Source organism: Pelodiscus sinensis, chromosome 7 (genome assembly GCF_049634645.1).
Source record: "Pelodiscus sinensis isolate JC-2024 chromosome 7, ASM4963464v1, whole genome shotgun sequence".
Lineage (NCBI taxonomy): Eukaryota > Metazoa > Chordata > Testudines > Trionychidae > Pelodiscus > Pelodiscus sinensis.
Genome location: NC_134717.1, coordinates 7,938,877 through 7,959,819, shown reverse-complemented (window position 1 = coordinate 7,959,819; position 20,943 = coordinate 7,938,877). Strand labels below are relative to the sequence as shown.

The 20,943-nt window shown below is 43.8% G+C and overlaps 1 protein-coding gene across 20 annotated transcripts in view; it reads left to right on the top strand.

Moving 5' to 3' along the window:
• The window catches only part of CLASP1 (cytoplasmic linker associated protein 1), a 250,998-nt gene that overhangs the window by 144,997 nt on the left and 85,058 nt on the right, over positions 1–20,943 (top strand). For all 20 annotated transcript variants that reach the window (XM_075933080.1, XM_075933085.1, XM_075933099.1 and 17 more), the window contains 5 exons: positions 1,430–1,489; positions 2,893–2,970; positions 5,622–5,789; positions 7,292–7,341; positions 9,410–9,580. In XM_075933080.1, coding sequence (XP_075789195.1) covers positions 1,430–1,489; positions 2,893–2,970; positions 5,622–5,789; positions 7,292–7,341; positions 9,410–9,580 — 527 coding nt within the window. The remainder of the gene's footprint in view (positions 1–1,429; positions 1,490–2,892; positions 2,971–5,621; positions 5,790–7,291; positions 7,342–9,409; positions 9,581–20,943) is intronic.

Genomic DNA, 20,943 nt, shown 5'->3' with positions numbered 1-20,943 from the left:
CTCTAGGTTGACCAACAGAAATAAGAACAATTGATGATTGTCACGTACTGACTTCAGCTCTGTCACATAACTTAAGCAAGTCTCTTAATATCTTTTTCCTTCAGTTTCTTAATGGGAAAAATGGAGATGAGAAAATACCTTCTTTTCAGACTTGATGGGAAGCATAGTGTTTGTAAAGCGCTAACCGCTACAAAGTAATGTTGACTTAGATCTTCTCTACCTCTCAATGTCCTTTTATTAAAAAGAAGCAAAATCCAAATATATCCTCAAGTAGTAATCTGCAGCCATAGTCCAGAGCACTGGTTTGTACAGTGGTGGCATTCCAGTGCTTTAGACCGTTAGTGTAGACTAGGTTAATATGTTTTATGTGAAAAACTCTTTGTAGAATTTGAGCTGTACAGCCCCACTAATATTTTTAATAATTAGTGAACAAGCAAAATTCCAGTTACCGTATATACTCGAGTATAAGCCGAGTTTTTCAGCACAGTTTTTGTGCTGAAAAATGCCCCCCTCGGCTTATACTCGAGTCAGCATCTCGAGAACTGAGGCGGGCAAAGCCGCAGAGGCGCGGGACCCCCTCTCCCCCCCGCGGCTGCGGCTTCAGTCCGGGAGCCTGTGGTTTGCTGGGGACGGTCCCCAGCAGACCACAGGCTCCCAGATTGAAGCGGCAGCAGCGGAGGTTCCCCGCGCCTCTGAGGCTTTGCTCTGGCAAAGCCTCAGAAGCGCGGGAACCCGCCCGGTGCCCCTGGTCTGCTGGAGACGGTCTCCAGCAGACCAGGGGCACCGGAGCAGCTTTCGCCCCGACTCATTTCCTACCCTAGGCTGCCTTATTTCCTACCCTAGGCTTATACTCGGGTCAATACTTTTTCCCAGTTTTTTGGGGTAAAATTAGGTGCCTCGGCTTATAGTCAGGTCGACTTATACTCGAGTATATACGGTAACTATTTAACTGGTTAAATGTTCTGTTGAAACTGGTTAACTGGGGCGACGGGCTGCTACAGCCTGGTGGGGCCCACCATGTTGCACTGTAAATGGGGGGGCTTCGCAAGCCCTGCTAGGCTGAAGCACCCCTTCTCCCTCCCCTCCCCACCCGCAGCACAGTGCAGCAGTCTTGGCCAGAGTGGGGCAGCCCCCCACCCATGCTGCGGGCTGCTCTGTCTTGGCTGGGCCATGCCTGCTGCACTGGTCGGGGGCTGCTTCATGCAGGCTGGCTTGCGCTAGGCACTGGTTAATTGGTTACCCCAGTAAGCATGCAGGTAAGGCAATGCTTACCGGGTAACCTGTTAACCCTTTATACTGCTGATTTCTGTATCCAGCCGGGCCCCATAATAATAAATGAATAACGTGTGGTGGCAAGTCCTGTGGAAGCTGTGTGCCTCTCTTTTAGCTGAAATAGGTCTGATAATCTCTCTCCTTTGTCCTCTTTCAGGCGCTGCTTTGAATTTCTAGACTTGCTGTTACAGGAGTGGCAGACACACTCCCTAGAACGGTAAGATCTGAGAAGGAGAATCCTTTTGGGAGAAGTGAGCTGTACTGTGGTGAAGTGAGGGCTTGAAACATCCCACCCTCATTGCTAAAATCAGTTCCCTTCCATTCAGAAATGGAAGGGCAAATGAATTTTCTGAAGCCCTGTGCACATCTGTGTAGACAAAGGCTATTGGGGGAATTGCTGAGGCCTTCCAAACATTGGAGCTTCAGGTGTTACCCCAGGGGTATAGATGCTACTTCCTGAAAGCCATATTAAATGGACTAGAGAAGTGGGCCTTCTCCAGGTAGGCCACCGAGAAGATGGTCAATGAGTTCTTGAGCACTGCCACTCTCCAGATTTACCTCACGCAAGGGAGTCTGGTATTTTCCTGACTGGAAACAAGTGGCAGAGAGAAACGAGGCATGGGAGAGAGGGACTGGAGTTGGCAGAAAAGAAGATCTTAGGCATTTCAGTTTCCTGTTGCAGGCAAGTACTGTGTGGGCCAGTCATTCCAAAATATTGCTGTAACAATTCCAGATACTAAAGTAGTAATACTGTTCTAAATAGCCGCCTGCCCCCTGTCTCCCCCCCCCATACTGGCCAGTATCTCTAAGAGCTAGATTGTTCTGGTATGCAAAGAGGGAAGCACACGAGGGGCCTTTTCCTTCCCTTATGCTTCCCCCTAGATTTCTGGCCTTAGGATCTGACTCTTGCAAGTGCAGTTGCAGCTTCTGTGTTCACCCAACCAAGCATGGGTGTATTCCCTTCCTTCAACCACTGGGGCGTAGGCCATCTGGAAGTGGTAGGAGAAGCTAAGTCTGTAGGCCCATCACCTTGTATTACTGACTGGTGATGCTGGACACATGCAGAGATTGGAGCGTGCTGCGGACTTCAAAACGGGGGGATATCATGTACACTGGTGTTGGGGTGCTCTGGGTGGGATTTTGCCTCTCGGATGCCAGGCCGAATGCCGGCACAGCTAGTTTAACACAACTAATAGGGACATAATAAGAGAATAATATTTTTAAGACACATTATGGCCATTTGAACTAATGGTCTGCTTAGAAAGACAGAGGGGGAAAGGAGAGGTGATTGATCCACATTTCATTAACCTAAATTGCCCTGGGCTACTGTAATGGTTTAGAGATTATTATTACACCCAGGTAGTTTCCATGGCAACAAAGGCTCTGAAGAATACAGCTTGGCTCTTCTCTCCAGCGACCAGGAGTGAGACAAAGCTGTCTTGTAAGAATAAATAAATAACCCCCTGACAAGATATTATGTGAAATGGAGGGAAAGCTGTGAAATGCTCTGTTTGCTGAGAGGGGGGAGAAATCACTAAACTTTTCAGACTCATCCATGAGTGCAGGGAGGCTTTCTGCACCTTTACTCACCAGCTGAACAATGTTTTCTTCTTGTCTCAGACACATCTCAGTATTAGCAGAAACCATAAAGAAGGGAATCCACGATGCGGACTCTGAAGCCAGGATAGAAGCAAGAAAGTAAGTGGATTAAAAAAAGATAAACAAGTATCACTTTGGAAACACAGGATAGTGTGATGGGAAACTGAAGCTAAGACCGATACACACAGGGCCTGTTCCTAGTCCCGTGGCACTTGATAGAAAAAGCTCATGACTTCAGCAGAGAAGAAGAGCAGACCACAACGCAGTCAGCGCTGTCTTTATTAATAAAACTCCAGTCATACATTAATTGCTTCTTTAGATTCTGGTCACTTTACATTGTTGTCTAAGATTAAATCAATTTGTAACTTTGTTTTTTCCCTGCGTGGATTAATCCATGGATTAATGTATGTTCTCTTCCTCTTAAAGACTGGTTGCCAATGGATAGTGAGATTTAATAGTCAAGCGTCATTTGATTTCAAGCCGGATTCTTTTACCTCATGCAAAAATCTCATTGTCCTTAATGGAATTTTTGCCTGTGTAAATATTACAGGCTTGGGGCTCGCCATTAAACTACTACAAAATATTGTAAATCATGAAAACCACCTTCAGAGTTAATTAAGTATAATTATGTGGCAGCATTTTTTTTGCCTTTTTAAATCACTTATCTAGAAACTTCGTTAATTTGGAATGATTTTCCTGGTCACAAAGTATATAAAAGAGGTTCTGCTCTATTTCCCAAAGTGAGTGTATGTGTCCATGGGAGGCTGTCTTGGTATACTGAGAACTTGTTCCTAAACTAAGCACACATTATTCTGGTTTAAGATGCATTTTACATTTCACTAACTGCTGTAGAAGAACCCAATGATTAAATGAGATGCTTCAAGAAATAGTGGTCCATAGTAGAGAAAGTATTAAATTATTTTGGGAGTAAGCATTTTTTCCAGTCATGAAAGTACTTTTGGCACCTAGGAAGTACACCAATGTGGCTGAGTAACCCAGATAGATAGCTAGGCAGACTCTGAGACAGTGAATGTCAAACTCTCCATTTTTTTTCTTCATTAACATATTGCCAGCATAAAGATTTAAATAGTTGCATTTTATTGCAAAGAGATGAAAGTGCTGATGACTTCCTCTGTCTGGGGAGCAGCTGTCACGTGCTAACTGTTCTGGATTAATTTTCATGTATTGATCTTGTCCTTAAACAGTCCTCCAGCTTAATCCGGATAGGTGCCTGTAACTCCTATCAATGATAACAGGAAGTAAGACTGCTCAGCATCTTCTGAAAGGCTGTTAGTGCCACATAAGTCCTGTTTCTCTCTCCCTCTTCCCCCTGTGCTTTTTTGTTGTTGAGTTTACTAGATCCTGAGAAATGCTGAGCCAGTGCTACTGAAGACAGTGAGAGCAGTGCTCTTAGCACTCCCTAAGATTTGTCTCAGTAGCAGTCAGTGTCCTGCATGCTATTATTCAAAGGGTCAAGATCATCTTGGATAATTGTCAGTCACTGCATATCTGCTTTTGAATGTTAATGAGTAAGAGAGTCACTGTTCTGTTACCGTGTGAAAGAAAAATTTCTGGTTTTGCTGTCATGAATCAAGCCCACAGATCAACAGCAGATTGTTTCTGAAACAGTTATTGAATTCACATTAATTTGCCTGTCCTACCCCTTTAAACACCAGTGTAGTGTCCGGTGTTCCCTCTAATTTTTTCCACCTCTAAGCAGAATGAATTTTTTTATGTGCACCAATCTGGAAGTGATGAGTGACACATCATCTTTGTATGGGTGCACGTAACAAAAATCATGTGGCGGGGATGGGGGCTCAGGGCTGGGACAGAATATTGGGGTGCAGGTGTGTGAGGACTTCAGCTAGGGGGTAGGGCTGGGATTGAGGAGCTTAGGGCTGGGACAGAGACTGGGGTGCCAGGGTTCTGGGATGAGGATGAGGGGATTGGAGTGTAGGAGAGGGGCTCTAGGTTTGGGGAGGGGTCTCAGGGCTGGGGTTTGGATGAAGGAGGGGGTTCAGGATATGGGCTGGGGGTGTGGATTTTGGGGTGGGATAGGGATGAGGGCTTTGGGGTGCAGGAGGATGCTCAGGGCTGTAGTGGGGGCTCAAGGTGGGGCAGGCTGCTGGGGCTTGGGCTTACTTGGGAGCAGCCCTTTCCCCCGGCTGTGGCAGCTCCATGTTGGAGCCGGCAGGGAGGGACTCCACTCTGCCTGCCCCAGCAGCTGCAGGGCTTGTGGACAGAGATCTCAGTCCTGAAGCCCCTATCAGGGGCTTAATGGGAAGCTGCACGGCCACATGGCTTAGGGGGAACTTAGGTACTGTCCCCTCCGCCTCCGTAGATCCAGGGAGCACTCACACTAGATTTTCCCCTTTCGCTGGGAGGCTGGCAGTCGAAGCGCACCATGGAGTGTCTGCCTAATCCCTGCTGCTCTTGCAGGCAAATGCTCCTCTTCCTCACCTCCTGATTGGAGCTGTGACATCTGGGTGTGGACTCTGCCCCCTCCTGCTGCTGTCAGTGTGCCTGTGGCGCCCTGTGCAATGTGCATCCCGCCTTCCTCTTCTGCTCAGTATGTCCTGTGTGGAATAGCTTCCTCAAAAGGCAGCTCCTGGGTGGTGTGTTTCGCTTGAGTCTCAGAGAGATTGTGCCACTGAAATGGGCTCAGTTAAGGAGCCGTTGCCTTTGGGGATGGCTGCCTCCTGTAGCTGAGCTGCTGTGGCAAGGCATTTTCAATGGGATCTCATTTTCAGATGTTATTGGGGTTTCCACAATCACTTCGGCAGAGAAGCAGAGCACTTGTATCACACACTGGAATCCTCCTATCAGAAAGCCCTGCAGTCGCACTTGAAGAACTCCGATAGCATAGTGTCGCTGCCCCAGTCCGACCGCTCGTCCTCCAGTTCCCAGGAGAGTCTCAAGTAAGTCTGGGTATTTGGTTATTACTGATTTTATCGACTAAACTTCAGATGAGTAACTATGACGTTGTATCATCACCATTCCCAGCTTCAGGCTTACGCTTGTGTCTCTCGTCTCTTATGACTGTTCACATTTGTTTTTTGATCTTAACATTTGACTAGCTCCAAAAGATGGCTATGAGGTTTTTGGCTGGCTAGATATTAAAGAACAACCCTTTCTCCCCCTCCCTCCCCTCCTGAAACCTACCCACACTGCTAAATATCCCGGAGTCAGTCTTGAATCCATAAATAAGTGGACAAGAGGCTTTTCATTCTTGGCCAGATGGTATTAGTCATCCCTCCTAACTTAAAAAGAAACTTGTTTGGCCTGTAATTTTTGTGCTTAGTCTTAAGACAGAGAATTGAGTGTATCTTTCTTGTAAGAAGAGAAGTGGCCAAGCTAGATATAAATTATAAAGCTGCAAGATGAATAGCTCTTCTACTACATTGTGTCTCTTGGCTGTTTTTGAGGGAACACAGTCAAAGAACGTTGACTCCAAATTTGCCCCAGTTGAACAGTGGTAGAATTTTTGAAGACTATCCTATTACAGTTTGAATTGTAAAATCCACTTCTGTCCTAGAAAGAAATGTAGAAAATACATTGGTCACTGTTTGCATAGGACCTGAAATTTTCTTTTGCTCTGTTAATGCTCATTGTAATTTTTGAGTATTATTAATCCTTGATATTTATAATTAAACAAAAAATCCTGTTAGTCTATTACTGTATGTAAATAGTTGTTTATTGCAAAGCCTTTCTGACTATGTACTCAGCAGAGACATGGGGATAGCCTCTAAAAAGAGATTCCAGGTTTAGCAGGGTAATGAATATACAGTTTAATTTTATGAAGACATATTTGATAGGTTTAAAAAGGAAATGAAATTGGGTCAGGCCAGCAGCCTAGCAATAGCAGGAGAGTGTCATGGGAGCACAGGGAAAGCTTGCGAGGGAGTAAACAAAACAAACCGGCCCAAGTGGACATCATCACTCAGACGAGAATGGCTCCAAAGCCAGGGGGTCAGCACAGCAGGTTTCAGTGATGAAGGACCAGCGCTGGATTGAATGCCAGTTCTGGTTTAGCGGAGAGGGGAGTAGAGAATGATGACAATTGGGAATAGACTCTTCTTGTGCCTTGGATCATTGAAGTCACTTGGAGCATATATGCGGAGAGTTCTGAAAACAGAGAGGGCAGATTTGAAAGAAATCCTGAAGTAAGTGGGGAGCCATGGGAGAAATCTGAGGTTGTGGTTGGTATGATCGTGCTTCTGTGTGTATAGCAACATTTGGCACATACTGGAGTATGGAGAGTGGGCTCATGGTTAGGCCACTGATTTTTTTTATAATCAGCTACAAGTAAAATAATGTAGACCAAAGCCTCCTAAAAATATGGTGGCTTTTGTATTGCCGTGTATTGGTAACTCCAAAAATGCCTGTCTGACTTTAATACATTTCTGTGTTTCATTTCTAGCCGTCCATTGTCTGCCAAAAGAAGTCCTACTGGAAGCACTACATCCAGAGGTGAGAACAGGAACTAGAGGAATGAAGTGAGATAAAAGATTCTAATATTTCCATGTTCAAAAGAGTGACTCGGGTAATAATGAAATCTCCATTGATTATGAAGTTGTCCTTTGTAAAATACTACTTTTAAGAAGATTCCACTCGAAATAAATTGGTACCCGTCATAATGCAGCATATGCTATCCATAAACTGCTACTGTGCCTACACCTTTGAAACTTGCACTGTCGTCCTATAATTGATTTCACCTGAAGGGGAAGGTCAGAAAGGCTTTTATGACTAGGGTATAGTATGGAGAGTGTGACACAGCTGTGCCACACTCTCCATACTATAAGCTAGTCAGCTGCAGAATACCTGTCAAAAACCCTAGGCTGCAACTGGGCTAGATTGATAGTCCAGTCAGATACAGCTCTTCTTGTGGTCACCAGCATATAGTGGTAGATGCATCTTATGTGCATGTCTCCTATGGTACTAAATTCCAAATTGATCACAAAAGTGCTTTTGCCTATGGACACAAGAGAGGTCTGGACCACTTTGCCATCAGAGCCCTAATGCACTGGCAAGTGGGTGGACAAGAATACCTAATCATCCTTTTCCAGCTCTGAGTTTTGTTTGGTTTTTAATAGCCACCATGTTATAATTTTTCTGAGTCTCTGCTGTGTATCCCTGTACAGGCAGGGTATCCCACAGAGGCCTTTGATACAATCAGAAATAACATTGAGCTTCTTTGATGTTTTCCATCAAGACTTTTCAGCATCTTCAGAGCTTCGCTCTGATTCCAGGCACTTTCAGCTTAATGCATGAAGGACATTCTCTTGGGCAGGAACATTAAGGAGTGAAGCAAACAAAAAACCTTCACGTGCAGATGGGGTTGCTGTTGGCAGGCCTCACTAGTAGTAACCTCCAAAGTCCAGGGCCTAGATGAATTGATTTGATCACACTTTTGACTGCTACTAGATACCATCAGTGGAGAGCATCAAGTATATATAAGTAATATACTTTTCTGCTCACAGAAGCCACTGCAGAACAGCACTGTGAATTAGTTCAAAATAAAGTGGAGAAGGCAATACATTTTAACGGACTGATGAGAGTAGAGGAAACCGTACTTAGAAAAGAACAGGGCACTGGTAATAAGATATGAATCATTCACAGCTCGGTCATTACTTCTAAGTACCCCAGGTTTGGAGTTGCCCAAAGTTTTTGCTATTTAGTGACCGAGTTTATGTGAGAACTACAATGGATTTTATAGGCCAGGTCCCAGTAAGTGGGCCTACAGCCTGGTCTGCACTTAAAAGTAGTAGCAAAAATAGCTACATCACTCCGAGGTGTGAAAAATCCACGCCCTAAGCAACGTAGCTACACTGACCCTAACTCCTGATATAGACCCAGCGAGGCTGACGGAAGAATGCTTCTATTGATCTACCTACTGTCACTCAAGTGATGGTGTTTCTACGTTGACTGGAATAGACACCATCTGTATTCTGGGGTTCTGCTATAGCTAAGCCACTATAGTCCCTGATATAGTCCCTGGCCTACATCACACAGCCACCACCTGAACTGTCACTGGTTAGTGGCTTTGTTGACCATCTCAGCAGAGAGTTCAAGACTTGAACAGGCTGTAGAGATAGAAGTGGCCACTTAGGCCAAGGTTGAGACACCTCTGCCAGGCAGCAAGGGAAAGCTCACGCTGCCTCTGCGAGTGCATTGTGCTCTTTCTCGTCCTTTACATGAGCATTTGCACCTGAATAAGAGCATTCTAACTGGATGCTTTGAAATGAAGAGTCAAACAAATTCATGCAAAAGTGACGAGGAGTCCTGTGGCACCTTATAGACTAACTGAAGTGTAGGAGCATAAGCTTTCGTGGGCAAAGACCCACTTCGTCAGATGCATGTGAAGTGGGTCTTTGCCCACGAAAGCTTATGCTCCTACACTTCAGTTAGTCTATAAGGTGCCACAGGACTCCTCGTCACTTTTGCAGATTCAGACTAACACGACTACCCCTCTGATACTTAACAAATTCATCTCCACTAGTCTGAATTTGTGTGTCTGTTCCCCCATCCCTATCTAAAGCCTCTACAGTGAGTACAAAATCCGTGTCAACGCCAGGATCTCTGCAGCGGTCTCGCAGCGACATCGACGTGAATGCAGCAGCTAGTGCCAAGTCGAAAGTAACATCTTCTGGAGCTTCCACACCCTTCAGTTCTGCGGCAGCCCTGCCCCCAGGCTCCTACGCATCACTAGGTGAGCTTCCGTGTTTGCTTAGAAAGCAGATAATTTCTCTAGTATTATGAATTGACTTTAGATGGCTTGTTCTGAATAAAGCCAGGTCTCCAACAAGATGATCAGCACCAGTTTATGCTCTCTGGCCACAGGGACTAAAGAAAAATACATGTCCAGAGGGAATGAGCCTTGCAGGAAAGACAGTTTGCTTTGAGACACTTGGCTTTCTTCCTCAGTTTCCCACTGCGCAGCACATTTATGTGTGAAGACAGACGAGATGTTGTTTTGGCTCTGTGGCAGTTCAGGGGAAGATGCTTGCTGCCCCATTCACTCCTAGTGCAGCCCCCTCTGCAACTAAAGAACAGGTCACATTAGGAATGTCTTAGGTGCATTTGATCCTGGGCTTAGGAGCTTTCACTTCATATAAATAAGGAATAGAGAAACAAAGAGAGCAATGTGGCTGATAGGTGAGAATGCTAGAGTTATTTTTTAGCTTACATGAAAGCTTACCTTCCTCCACTCAGGCTCTTTTTGAGGGTTTACATCATGTATTGTATTCCTTTTGTTTTCTGTTGCCCCAATCTTTGCATGCTGACAAGTGGAGTCACCATTCAATGTAGAATCTACTTTTCAGGTGGCCTGGCAGGCTGTGTGGATGAGGAAATACAGTTCAAAAGCTGCTAAGAGCAATTGCTAGATTACTTGCTTGGTTTCACGTGTCCGTTTTTATTAGCCTAGATTTGACCCAGGGAGAGCTAATCGTCTGAGCCTGGATCTGATTCTGTTGTAACTTTCATTGCCTTAATACTGATGTAACTCCATTGATTTTTACCAGCTTAAGTGATTGTAGCAGACCTCTAGTTGGCATGAGAATGGATACCCCTGCTTTGTGTTGTGAACCAGAGTTGTTGTTAGTTGGATGCTTTACTTATTGAATAGGACATTCTGGCTCTCTTGGCAGTGTAATAGAATTCATACAGGATTTCCTATCAGGATATGTGTATATATTTGTTTTGAAGACAGGCTTCACTTACAGCTAAAACTTTTGTCTTCATTTAAATTCATTGGCTCTGTTAAATTTATTGAGAAATATTTGCCCTGGCTCAAATTAGTTACTCACATTAGCTCCATAGTTTAGATGCAGTGCAGTGAGAACCGCAGCCAGAATGCTAGAGTCAAACACACGCTTCTCATCGTTTTCCAAATGGAGAGAGGCTAAAGACAGGAATGCGGCAGTGCTTTGTGACTTCAAAGCAGAATGTGTTTACTGCTCTGCTCTGGCACTCTGTCTCTTGTTTGAATGATGCCTGCATTGGATTGGCTCTGAAGGGAACTCGTTTCCTACAGGCAAAAAGGAAAGATTTCATGTGACATTGCCTGCAAAAGGAATAGGCAAGGCAAGCAAAGGAATGGGTTTAGCAAAGTTTTCTTTTTTTTTAAATACATGATTGCAATGGGACCAAACTATTCTGATTCTAAGACCTGTTCAGATGCTTCTTGCTTTGAGTTGCCAATTAACCACATTTTCTTTCTCGTTTCCTTTCTTTAAGTGTATTCATTTATTTTTGCTTATTTCTATAACTAATATACAGTGCCCAGTTCTGTTAATATTACTAACTCTTCCCTATTTATCCTCTCCTTATTTTTTTAAAAATTTGCCTAAAGATGGTACTACCACTAAACCTGAGGGTAAGCAGTTTGTCTGTGTGACTGAGGTGTGTCTACAGTTGTACCACCCCTATTTAGTTGCTGTTCTCTCCAAGTGTTACCTGGTTCTCATCTGTGCTTACTGGTGAACCTGCATGAAGTGTTGCATGGTTGTTTGGTTCATGATGACACCATGAGGTATATGTCACTTTCTCTCCAACCACTTCCTTGAGTTTAAGCACCAATCTGACTCTTGATTCCAATCTTTTTGTGAAACAAATTTAAAAACAAGGTCATGCACAGGTCTCCATGCTAAAAAGGTGCTGTTGGTAGACCTACAAAAGGTTAAAACAAAGGCTTGTGCTTGTCTTTGCTTCGAGATGCATAAAGAAGGTTCTATAAGAAATTTGTTCTATATGAAATTTGGGTCACATCTCCTCTGGGTTTTTTTCAGGATGACAGGAGAATCAGTGAGATGATTATACTGCAAATATTAAGGAAATGAAAGCTCAGAGGGAATATTTAATCAGTCTGTTCTAACCTCTGCATTTTATTTGTTTTTGTTGACTCTTAACTCCTGTGCCTGATGAATAGTTGAGAATGACAAGCTTTTTGTTAAAGGCTCAATACTCTTGTCAATTCATTGAATGGTCCGGTTCCTCCCGAGAAGTCATTGAAAAAAATGGTTTTAAGGCTATTCCTGTGGCAAAAAGGCAAGCAAAAAACGTTCTTTTTGTGGGGGAGGGAGGGAAAGCCAGGAGGAAAAGGGTGTTCACTCCCCCTTCGTCATGATGAAAAAGCACAAGCCCTTTTTTTCCCTTTTGCAAGTCACTTTGTAAGGGAGGTATTTGTGGGACTCTGTGTGAATATCTTAAATGGCTGTTTGTATTAGAATGTAGTTTACCAAGAAGCACCACCATATCATTGTGATGTCTCTTTTTCCCTCTGATTTCGGATAACTCGATACATTACATGCAGGGAAAGATTTCTACGGTCTTCTGAGGTAAAACTGAGTCTTGGTGTAAAGATATGAGCTGGGACGTCATCCAGCGCAAGCTTTTATGCTTTAGGATCCATCAACCATGGAGTTAGTTTAACTCCGTGTTTCTCAACTTTTTGTACTAGCCACCCCCTTTGGACTTAAAAAAAAAAAAAAAATCATGCTCCTCTCCTACCAAATTTAGGGTTGGGACTCCAGGGCTTCAGCCCCTCACGGCTTGGGGCTTTGGTAGCCCCCCCCCCCCCCCCCCACGGCTCAGGACTTCAAACTTAAAGTTCATATACTGTTTTATTTTTTTCCTCATTAGAATATCAGCCCTTATCTAGATTGTTTTTTGTTGGATTTCTCCTTGTAGAAGGGGTCTGATTTTCATGATCGTTAACATTTAAATGTGTTTCGAAAATACTTTATAATGGTCAAGTGTTGAAAATCCTTTGTATTTTGCACACAAATGACTGCAGTAACAGAGCATGGATTTATTTCAGTGTTCCACATGTCTTAAAAGAAGGTAACTGATTACTCATACATATATTTATATATACATGCAGGAACTTGTCTTCCTTCTTCCACTGTATTGTTATGAAACCTAATGATTATAGTTTTGAAGTAGGTTTTCTGTTTAAAAAAGAGGCTTTGTAAAGACTGTACTTTCCCTTGCAGTTTTGCCTTATTTCCAAAGAGTACGGCTACACTGTGTTTTATTTTTTGGAAGAGGTATGCAAATAGGGCTCGCTTTTACATTTTCCCTCATTTTATGAGGAAGAAGTGGGCTTTCGAAGGAGGGTTTATCTCTGACATTTGGCCCTGTGTAGCTCGGGCCAAATGGTAGAAATGCCTCTTCTGGGGAAAAAATGAAAGAAGGTATGCAAATGAGAGCGCTATATGCATGCCTCTTCCATATAATAAAACACAGCGTAGCCGTACCCAAAGTGAGCACAGACATAATCCGTCAGACACTAAAGACTAACCTCTCCCATAAGATTTTTCCCTAAATCTGAATGAATATTGTAGCTGAAACAGAGATACTTAGGTGATTTCTTTCCTGTAGTGGTTTATGTGGGCAACCTGTGTCACGCTGTGGGCATGCTGTTCTTTTGGTTTCCAGGAAAATAGACTTTATTTTACCTATTTATTTAAGCAAAGCAACATTATAGCATTGTGTGATGTAGCACATTCAACTCCTGTATTCTGTAGGTCCTACATTCTTACCATGAAGTCTGTTGATAACCCAGGATATGTTGATATTTGCCTGCATGGTTAGATGATATTTAGCATGATTAAAACTGGCAGAATCTGGTGCCCCTGATGTTTGTAAAATAGGACTTCTGCTAAATGTGGCTGATGAGCATCCATGTTGATTCTCATTGTAAACTCATTTATATAGATAACTCTATTTCTGTCAGTTGAAGTTGATAACCCTTAAGCTTTGTTTTGCCAGTGGATGGGCACAGGTGCCATCTACTGGTGAATCAGCTAATTGATTCTCAGAATCTTTTATAAGGGTTATTTTTGTAATCCATTTTCATCACATGGAGGCCCACTCTTGTAGACATGAGATCGCACACAGAGACATCAGTTATCATCTGTGTCCATATCAGTTACTAACACATGATTATGATGATCTTTTTCCAAAGCACTGAGTTGTTTAAACTGTATTATGGATTTATTTGAGTTAAGGACCTGGCGTTGCTTGGGTCCTTAACTCAAATACGTTTTTTTCTTCATTTAAATCATTGCTCTGGGGCGGGGCTGGGGATGAGGGGCTCAGGATGCAGGCTGGCCCAGGGACAGAGGACAACCCCAGCCCTTCTCACCACAGCAGCTTGGGGCCAGATGAGAAGCGCTTTTCCATGGGCACTGCAGCTGCAGTGGGGACAGCCAGGGAAGGAGTGCATGTCCATCTCCTACCATCCCCCGCCCTTTCCATTGTGTGAGAAACAATTGAATTCCAGGACATCCCATTGTCCTGACACAACCAAACACTGACTTTGCTTCATGTTAGGATGAAAGGAAGCTGCCTACTAAATTTGGTGGGTCCTAGGTCTTACTGTATAGGAGCCGTTCTTGAACAAATGGACTCACAGACATTCAGCCGCGCAAACTCGCTAAAAATATATACCATATTTTCACAGTGCATTAAAAGAATTATCCTTCACAGCAGACCACAATGACTAGCCCAGGGGTTGTTTTCAAAGCTCAGTCGTGGGCTTGCCCGGTAAGATGCTGGTGGGCCACGAGACGCTTTGTTTATCTAAGCGTGCCTAGGCAAGGGGCCTCGCAGCTCCCATTGGCTGGAAACAGAACCGCAGCCAAATGGGCCCGTGCCTGTGGGCACTTACATAAACAAAACGTCTCTCAGCCCACTAACAGCTTACCTTGGTGGGCCTGTGGCGCAACTTTGAACCCTCCCCCCCCCCCCGGGCTAGATCCAGCAAGACACAGTGCACTTTTACCTCCCTCTGCATCCGAGGGGAGTTTAAGGTGCTCATCCTCTAATGAAAAGAGCTTAGAGCCTTATATGATGGAACCTGTGAGAATAAGCATTGTTCAGAATAAATCCTGTTATTTCAGTGTGCAAATACAGGGAATTGACTAGCTCTTGCTATATCCTGTTTATATACTTAAGCGAATAGAACTATTTCCAACTTGAGATGTTGGGCCAGATTCTGATCACAGTTACGTCTTTGTAAATCTGATACCACTCCATTGAAGTCAATGAAATTATGGTGGATTATCTGGATAATATCTTAGAAATCTGTCTGCTTGGTCTAGTTATTTATGTATTTTAGGATACACTTTTACCAGATTTCTTCATTTGTTACAAATCTGAATTTGGGCCTGGTTCCTTGACTGTGCCTATTTAAAAGTTGCCCAGGCTTTTTAATCTTTAAAACTACTTAACAGGAAGCCCTTCAAACAGCTTTCTGTACTGAGAGCAGAATCTGGCCTCATGGTTCAGTTTCAATCAACCACACATTTTAACACCTGCATTTTATGATTCATAGAAAATAGCACGGGCATTTCCTTTATCTGTTCTCTTGACAGTAACATTGTCACTGAGGTATGGTCATTCTTTTGGAGAGGATCAGACAAGTGGGTGATTATCAATTATGACTCATTTGCCTCTGCAGTTTGAACGGATTTGAAAACAAAGCCAGTGAAAGAAGGAAGGTTTCCTGGGCTCTTTTTGCCCTGCCTTTTTGGAAGTATCTACTAATTGTTTGGATTTGATGCATTTTTCTAGTAAGCGCTGCATGAAATTCATTATTCCAGTTGTGATATTGTGACCCAATACAGAAAGTGGTTTGTAGTCAGGGGCTGCATGATTGGATGATGCTTTCCGAATGCTAGAGCCAGCTTCAGCCCAGGGGCAGCCTGTGTTGGCTGTTCGGCTGCTCCCGGGGTGGGAGGTGGGGGCAGGGGGCGGGGCGGGGCGGGACTCGAGCTCCCAACCCTGCCCTCCCCAGAGGAATGCCCTATCCCCATGGCCATTCCCAAACCCAACCCACCTCTGTACCTTCTGGGCAAATGTGAATTCCAGGATACAGAATCTGTTTGTAGATAGGGATGTGAAGGACTAGTCGACTAGTCTATCCGATTAAGCATTTGCTTATTGGACAGTGGTTGATTAGTCGATTCCCTGTGCATCCCCCCCCCCCCCCCCCCCCACGGGAGATACTTCAAAGTGGCCTGGGGTTCTACTAGCATTGGGCTCCTCACAGCGTTTCAAAGCGGCAATGTGGTGTGGAGCCCGGGATCAGCTGGGGAGTCCCCGTGCTTCGGCGCTTTTCTCTTTGTCAAAGGCAGAGGCACCCTATCGACTAATCAAATAGTCGATGCAAAACTGCGTCGACTATTTGATTAGTCAGTTACCCAATACTTAACACCCTTATTTGCAGGTTACTCAAAGATCTTAGAAAAATTCTTTCTGTGACTGGAGCAGTGAAATGTGTCTCAGATTTATATATTTGAGATGTTCATAGCAATCCAAACTATTTAGATATATTTCCCATAATTGTTATTGGGAATATGTGGGTGTAAATCTCACACACCAATTTAAAAATCTCAGGTGTGTATAAACTCAACTCCAGGACTCTGTTGTTTCAGTATGCTTGCAGTATGTTTGTCTGTTCTATAAAATAAAATATTTTAGAAACAACAGTATGCCAGAGTTGAGCTTACACACATGCCAACCCACCCTGTGATTATATATTGTATACAAAATGCTGTAACCATAAGGAAACAATCACATCTGAATTATCCCAGAATCCTCCAGGTTGTGTTCCATTTCACGCAGACCTTTCTGCTGGGAGCTAATGATTTTTTTCCACATGATTATCTTTTTTTCTGATTTACATAAGTCTTGTGTTTTCGGATGCCCTGCTTGTGGAAGCTCTTAGTCCAAGCAGCTGCTGCTGCATTTGTGTAAAGAGCAGGAAAGGCTCTGCCAGGATGGGGAGAACAGGAGAGGAGAAAGCAGGAGGGGATGAAGAATGTAGCAGAGGAAGATGGGAGTTTAGATGGATGGAACTGTCAGCCCTGAATTCTCCCCTTCTGTGTATATGCTGGAGGAGCCCTACCCCTGCAATGCTCTGAATACACGTCTCTGCCTACTGTGCTCTCTGGGAGCCTGGAGACTCTGCTCCTTGTCCATTCACAATTCTGAAAACTAGGCAATGCAGAGTTAAGGTCTGTGCCTCCACATCCTTAACGCTGCTCTTTTTGGGTGGTCTCCCCCATCACAGGCACACACCCTCTTTGCCTTTTCACTAGGGACAGGGCATGCTACCTGCACTTGCCCTGTGTGTTTGGACACTGAGCCTGCTCCCCAGACAGAATACCACACCTGTAAAATGTGACTGCTGCTTTATACCCTTCTCCACCCCCTTCACACTCGCTCACCGAATACCTGTACTTTCCCACCCCTCCTTAAATCCACAAAGTGCTCTCGTGGCGAGGAGTCCTGTGGCACCTTATAGACTAACTGAAGTGTTGGAGCATAAGCTTTCGTGGGCAAAGACCCACTTTGTCAAAGTGCTCTCGTCTCCCACCTCGCTACCGACAATCCCACTGGGATGAAAACCCCAGTGCCCTGCTATTGACACCACCTACTCAATTCTGTATTGCAGTGATACTGACTGGAACTGCAAGGCATACCTGTACCTCTCCCTTTTGATAATCACCTGTGAGGGACTCAGAGCTACATCCCCCCCATATCACAATCACAGCTTTTCCAAGCTGCTCCAACTTTTTCCTCCACCATTTGCTGTAGTGAGACATACGACTAGAGTGAATACAGCTGGAGTGCATGGAGCTAATGCTCACAGCCATTGCCAGCCCTAGCGGTAAGGTTGCATAAGTGTTTTTCCTTCCCTCTGTATTTCCTGGTTTTCAGATGTTTGAATTTTGCTGAACTCGTTCTGCAAAGGCACAAGCTATCACTGGACAACCTCTGAGTTCAGTTTTTTGCCATTTCATAGGCTTTAATAGAAATATTTAGAGACATAAAGGCCATTTTTTCCTTGTAACTAAGGCAAGCATTTGACCCTAAGATTACTGAGAGAATTTGCTCCTTGAATTGTTTCCTTTATTTGTGTATGGGCTGGGACAAAGTAATCCCAGAGTGTCTTGTTATCATAACATTGTGATATTTCTACTCTTATATCATCATTAGCTATCAACAGAGTGAGTTTTTTTAGTGCTTTCCCATACTGGCACAGTATCTTGGAAGAAAGGTGGGGTAATGCTGGGAGTCACAATTTTGCAATGCTTGAAATCAATTTAGTTCTCCTCAGTTTCTAGGCTTGCACCATGTAAGGCAGGTATATGGAAATGGGGTGAAAGCCATAAATGGGTGTGCATTTTGTGATCCTGAAATCCCCTGCATGGCGGTGGAATAGCTGCTTGTCTTGCAATTCCAGTTAAAAATACAATGGCTGTTTAAGAGGATGAGAAAATTTAAATCCTATTACTAAAATAAGGCTAAAACTCTGCTCTTGGCTCAAAGTTGCCATTCTCAGTTCTGATAGCTCCCACAACATGTGGGTAACCCCCATTAAATTCAGTAAGAATTCTGTGCATGGTAGAAAGACCAGATATCAGAATTGAGCTCTGCCAAGCAAAATAGAAGGCAGAATTTTACTTCTAAATCCTGATTCAGAGCACAGGCAAGTCAATGGATAGCTTTCCATTGACTTCAGAAGGCATTGAACTGGGTCCGAATGCTTTACTAGCATGACTAGAAACAAGCATGCATTGATTTATGTTGACATTTGTGGTTGTTCCTCTGACTCTTTTCCTTCTACTTAATGGGGCTGGCATTTAAAAAGAAAAGTGATGTCTTGGTTTATCTGCAGGAACATCCTGATGTCTTGGAGGTTAGCCTTGTATTTTATAAATGTAGAACAATCATTATGCCAATTAATTCCAGTTTCCTTCTGGCTCTCTGCTTGTTAAGAAATCCATTTCTCACTTTGCGTCACAGGAGGAGAAGAAAAGTTCTGGGCCTTTGAACTAGAGAGAGAGATAGAGATAGTGCTCGTGCATATGTAGGTGCACTCACAAATAGGTTACTGATAATGTTTCCTAGTGAAATCTGCTATTGTTTAAGCTTGACATTTCAGCTTATCATCACTGTTATCATCTGCTACTTTGTACAATGCTCAGTCCTTTTAAAGATACTGATGGAAAGTTAACTCTAACTCTAAAAATTAGCAAATGGTCTGGTAGCGCTACCAGACCATTTGCTTGCTGTTTTTTTCTGTAACAGACTAACTTGGCTACCCCCCAAAGCTTCTAAAAGTTAGAACAGGTTAACTCTTGTATAGATGTTCCCGCTGCCTCCCAAGGAACTTACGGCTTGTGCCAACTTCACTTTTTTTCTTCACACCTGCTGACATCTAGAAATAGAGCACAGCCCACGTGCCAAATTCTGCATGAATTATGCAGGCACACCGAGACAATAGGATCACAGAAAGCTGAGGCTAGTTCCAACCACATGATGCTCTGAGCTGCTCTACCATTGATGGACGCTCTTCAGTGGAACTTACACCAGAATAAGGATAGCGCAGCAAAGTTCTGTCATGTCCCCTTTCCCCACAGAAGCATATTTCTTCTCTCCACCGCCCCCCATGCTTGATGGGGAGCAAGGCAGCGAATACAGACCTGGATCACCACAGTTGCACCCAGAAGAGCATCCCCACAAAAGGGAACTCTCTCCTGGCACTGCTGATTGGTATTGTCTCCCCCTCCCCCCCGCCTTCCTCAGCATGTTTAGAAGCTGCAATGCTGTAGAGAATCTGGCCCAGGATTTCTACCATCCCAAGGGTAGAATTTTTTTTTTGAGAGAGAGAATCTCTATACATACCAAAGCCTCCTTGGCTGTTGTTTTAAAAATGGGATGCTGAAAATGTACGTATTTTGAGTTCAGTTCCAGCCCACGTTACTCGCTTATCTGCAAATGGGTGCCTGTTCCTGTGCATGTTTGTCCTTTGAAATTGAAGTTTCCTGTTAGAAATACAGTGTGACAGGTTTATCAGAAGTGTTTTCCAGCCCTGTCATCAGTGTTCTTAGAGCACTGACAGAGAAAACATAGCTGTCAGTCTGTTCAGTCGGACCCAGGTTGCCAATTTCTGTCTTATTCTTTGTGCATTTGTCTTGTTTTATAGGCTGTGTGAGCTCTTAGATGCACACTTCCTGCCCTGGTTTTCAGTGGGTTTGTAATGCGCAGTTTCATTTATGGTGCTGTGTAAATGATCTATAACGACAACCACGGAGACAGATTTACATGGTCAGCGGAGGACGTTGTCCAGACTGTGTAATCTTTTACATGCCTCCTTATTTCCTCTGACTATCATGGCTGAAACTTGAGCTTGTTCTCTGAATGAAGTGTTGGTACTGGCACCAATCCCAGGACTGTTTCAAGTCTGGCTGAGAACTGAGGTGTTGAAAAGAATTGACGAGGTTTTCTTTTTGTTGGTCTTAATCATCATTCCTTTTCCAGCAATTAGAAGCTCATCATTGTGTCCAAACATTGGAAAGAACATACTGTTGGGAACAGCCCTGACCAAGCAGGGACATACACCGAACAAGCTAATAAGTTTTATCCAGCCAAAATTTCTGTGAGGAGAGAAATAAAAAGCACTCGGAACAAGAAACTTTTTACTATTTTTTTGCTTAAAAAAATAAAGAGTAGGCACAGGATTTCTCTCTGTTTTAATTGCATCTCATGGGACTCTCTGTTACAATTAAAGCTGCACTAAAATGGGTGGTGGGGTTAATATATTGAATTTATATACACCAACGCTACGTCTACACTGGCCCCTTTTACGAAAGGGGCATGCTAATTTTAAACTTCGTAATAGGGAAATCCGCGGGGGATTTAAATATCCCCCGCGGGATTTAAATAAAGATGTCCGCCGCTTTTTTCCGGCTCTGGGAAAAGCCGGAAAAAAGCGTCTAGACTGGCCCGATCCTCCGGAATAAAGCCCTATTCTGGAGGATCTCTTATTCCTCTTATTTGAAGTAGGAATAAGAGATCCTCTGGAATAGGGCTTTATTCCAGAGGATCGGGCCAGTCTAGACGCTTTTTTCCGGCTTTTCCCCAAGCCGGAAAAAAGCGGCGGACATCTTTATTTAAATCCTGCGGGGGATATTTAAATCCCCCGCGGATTTCCCTATTACGAAGTTTAAAATTAGCATGCCCCTTTCGTAAAAGGGGTCAGTGTAGATGTAGCCC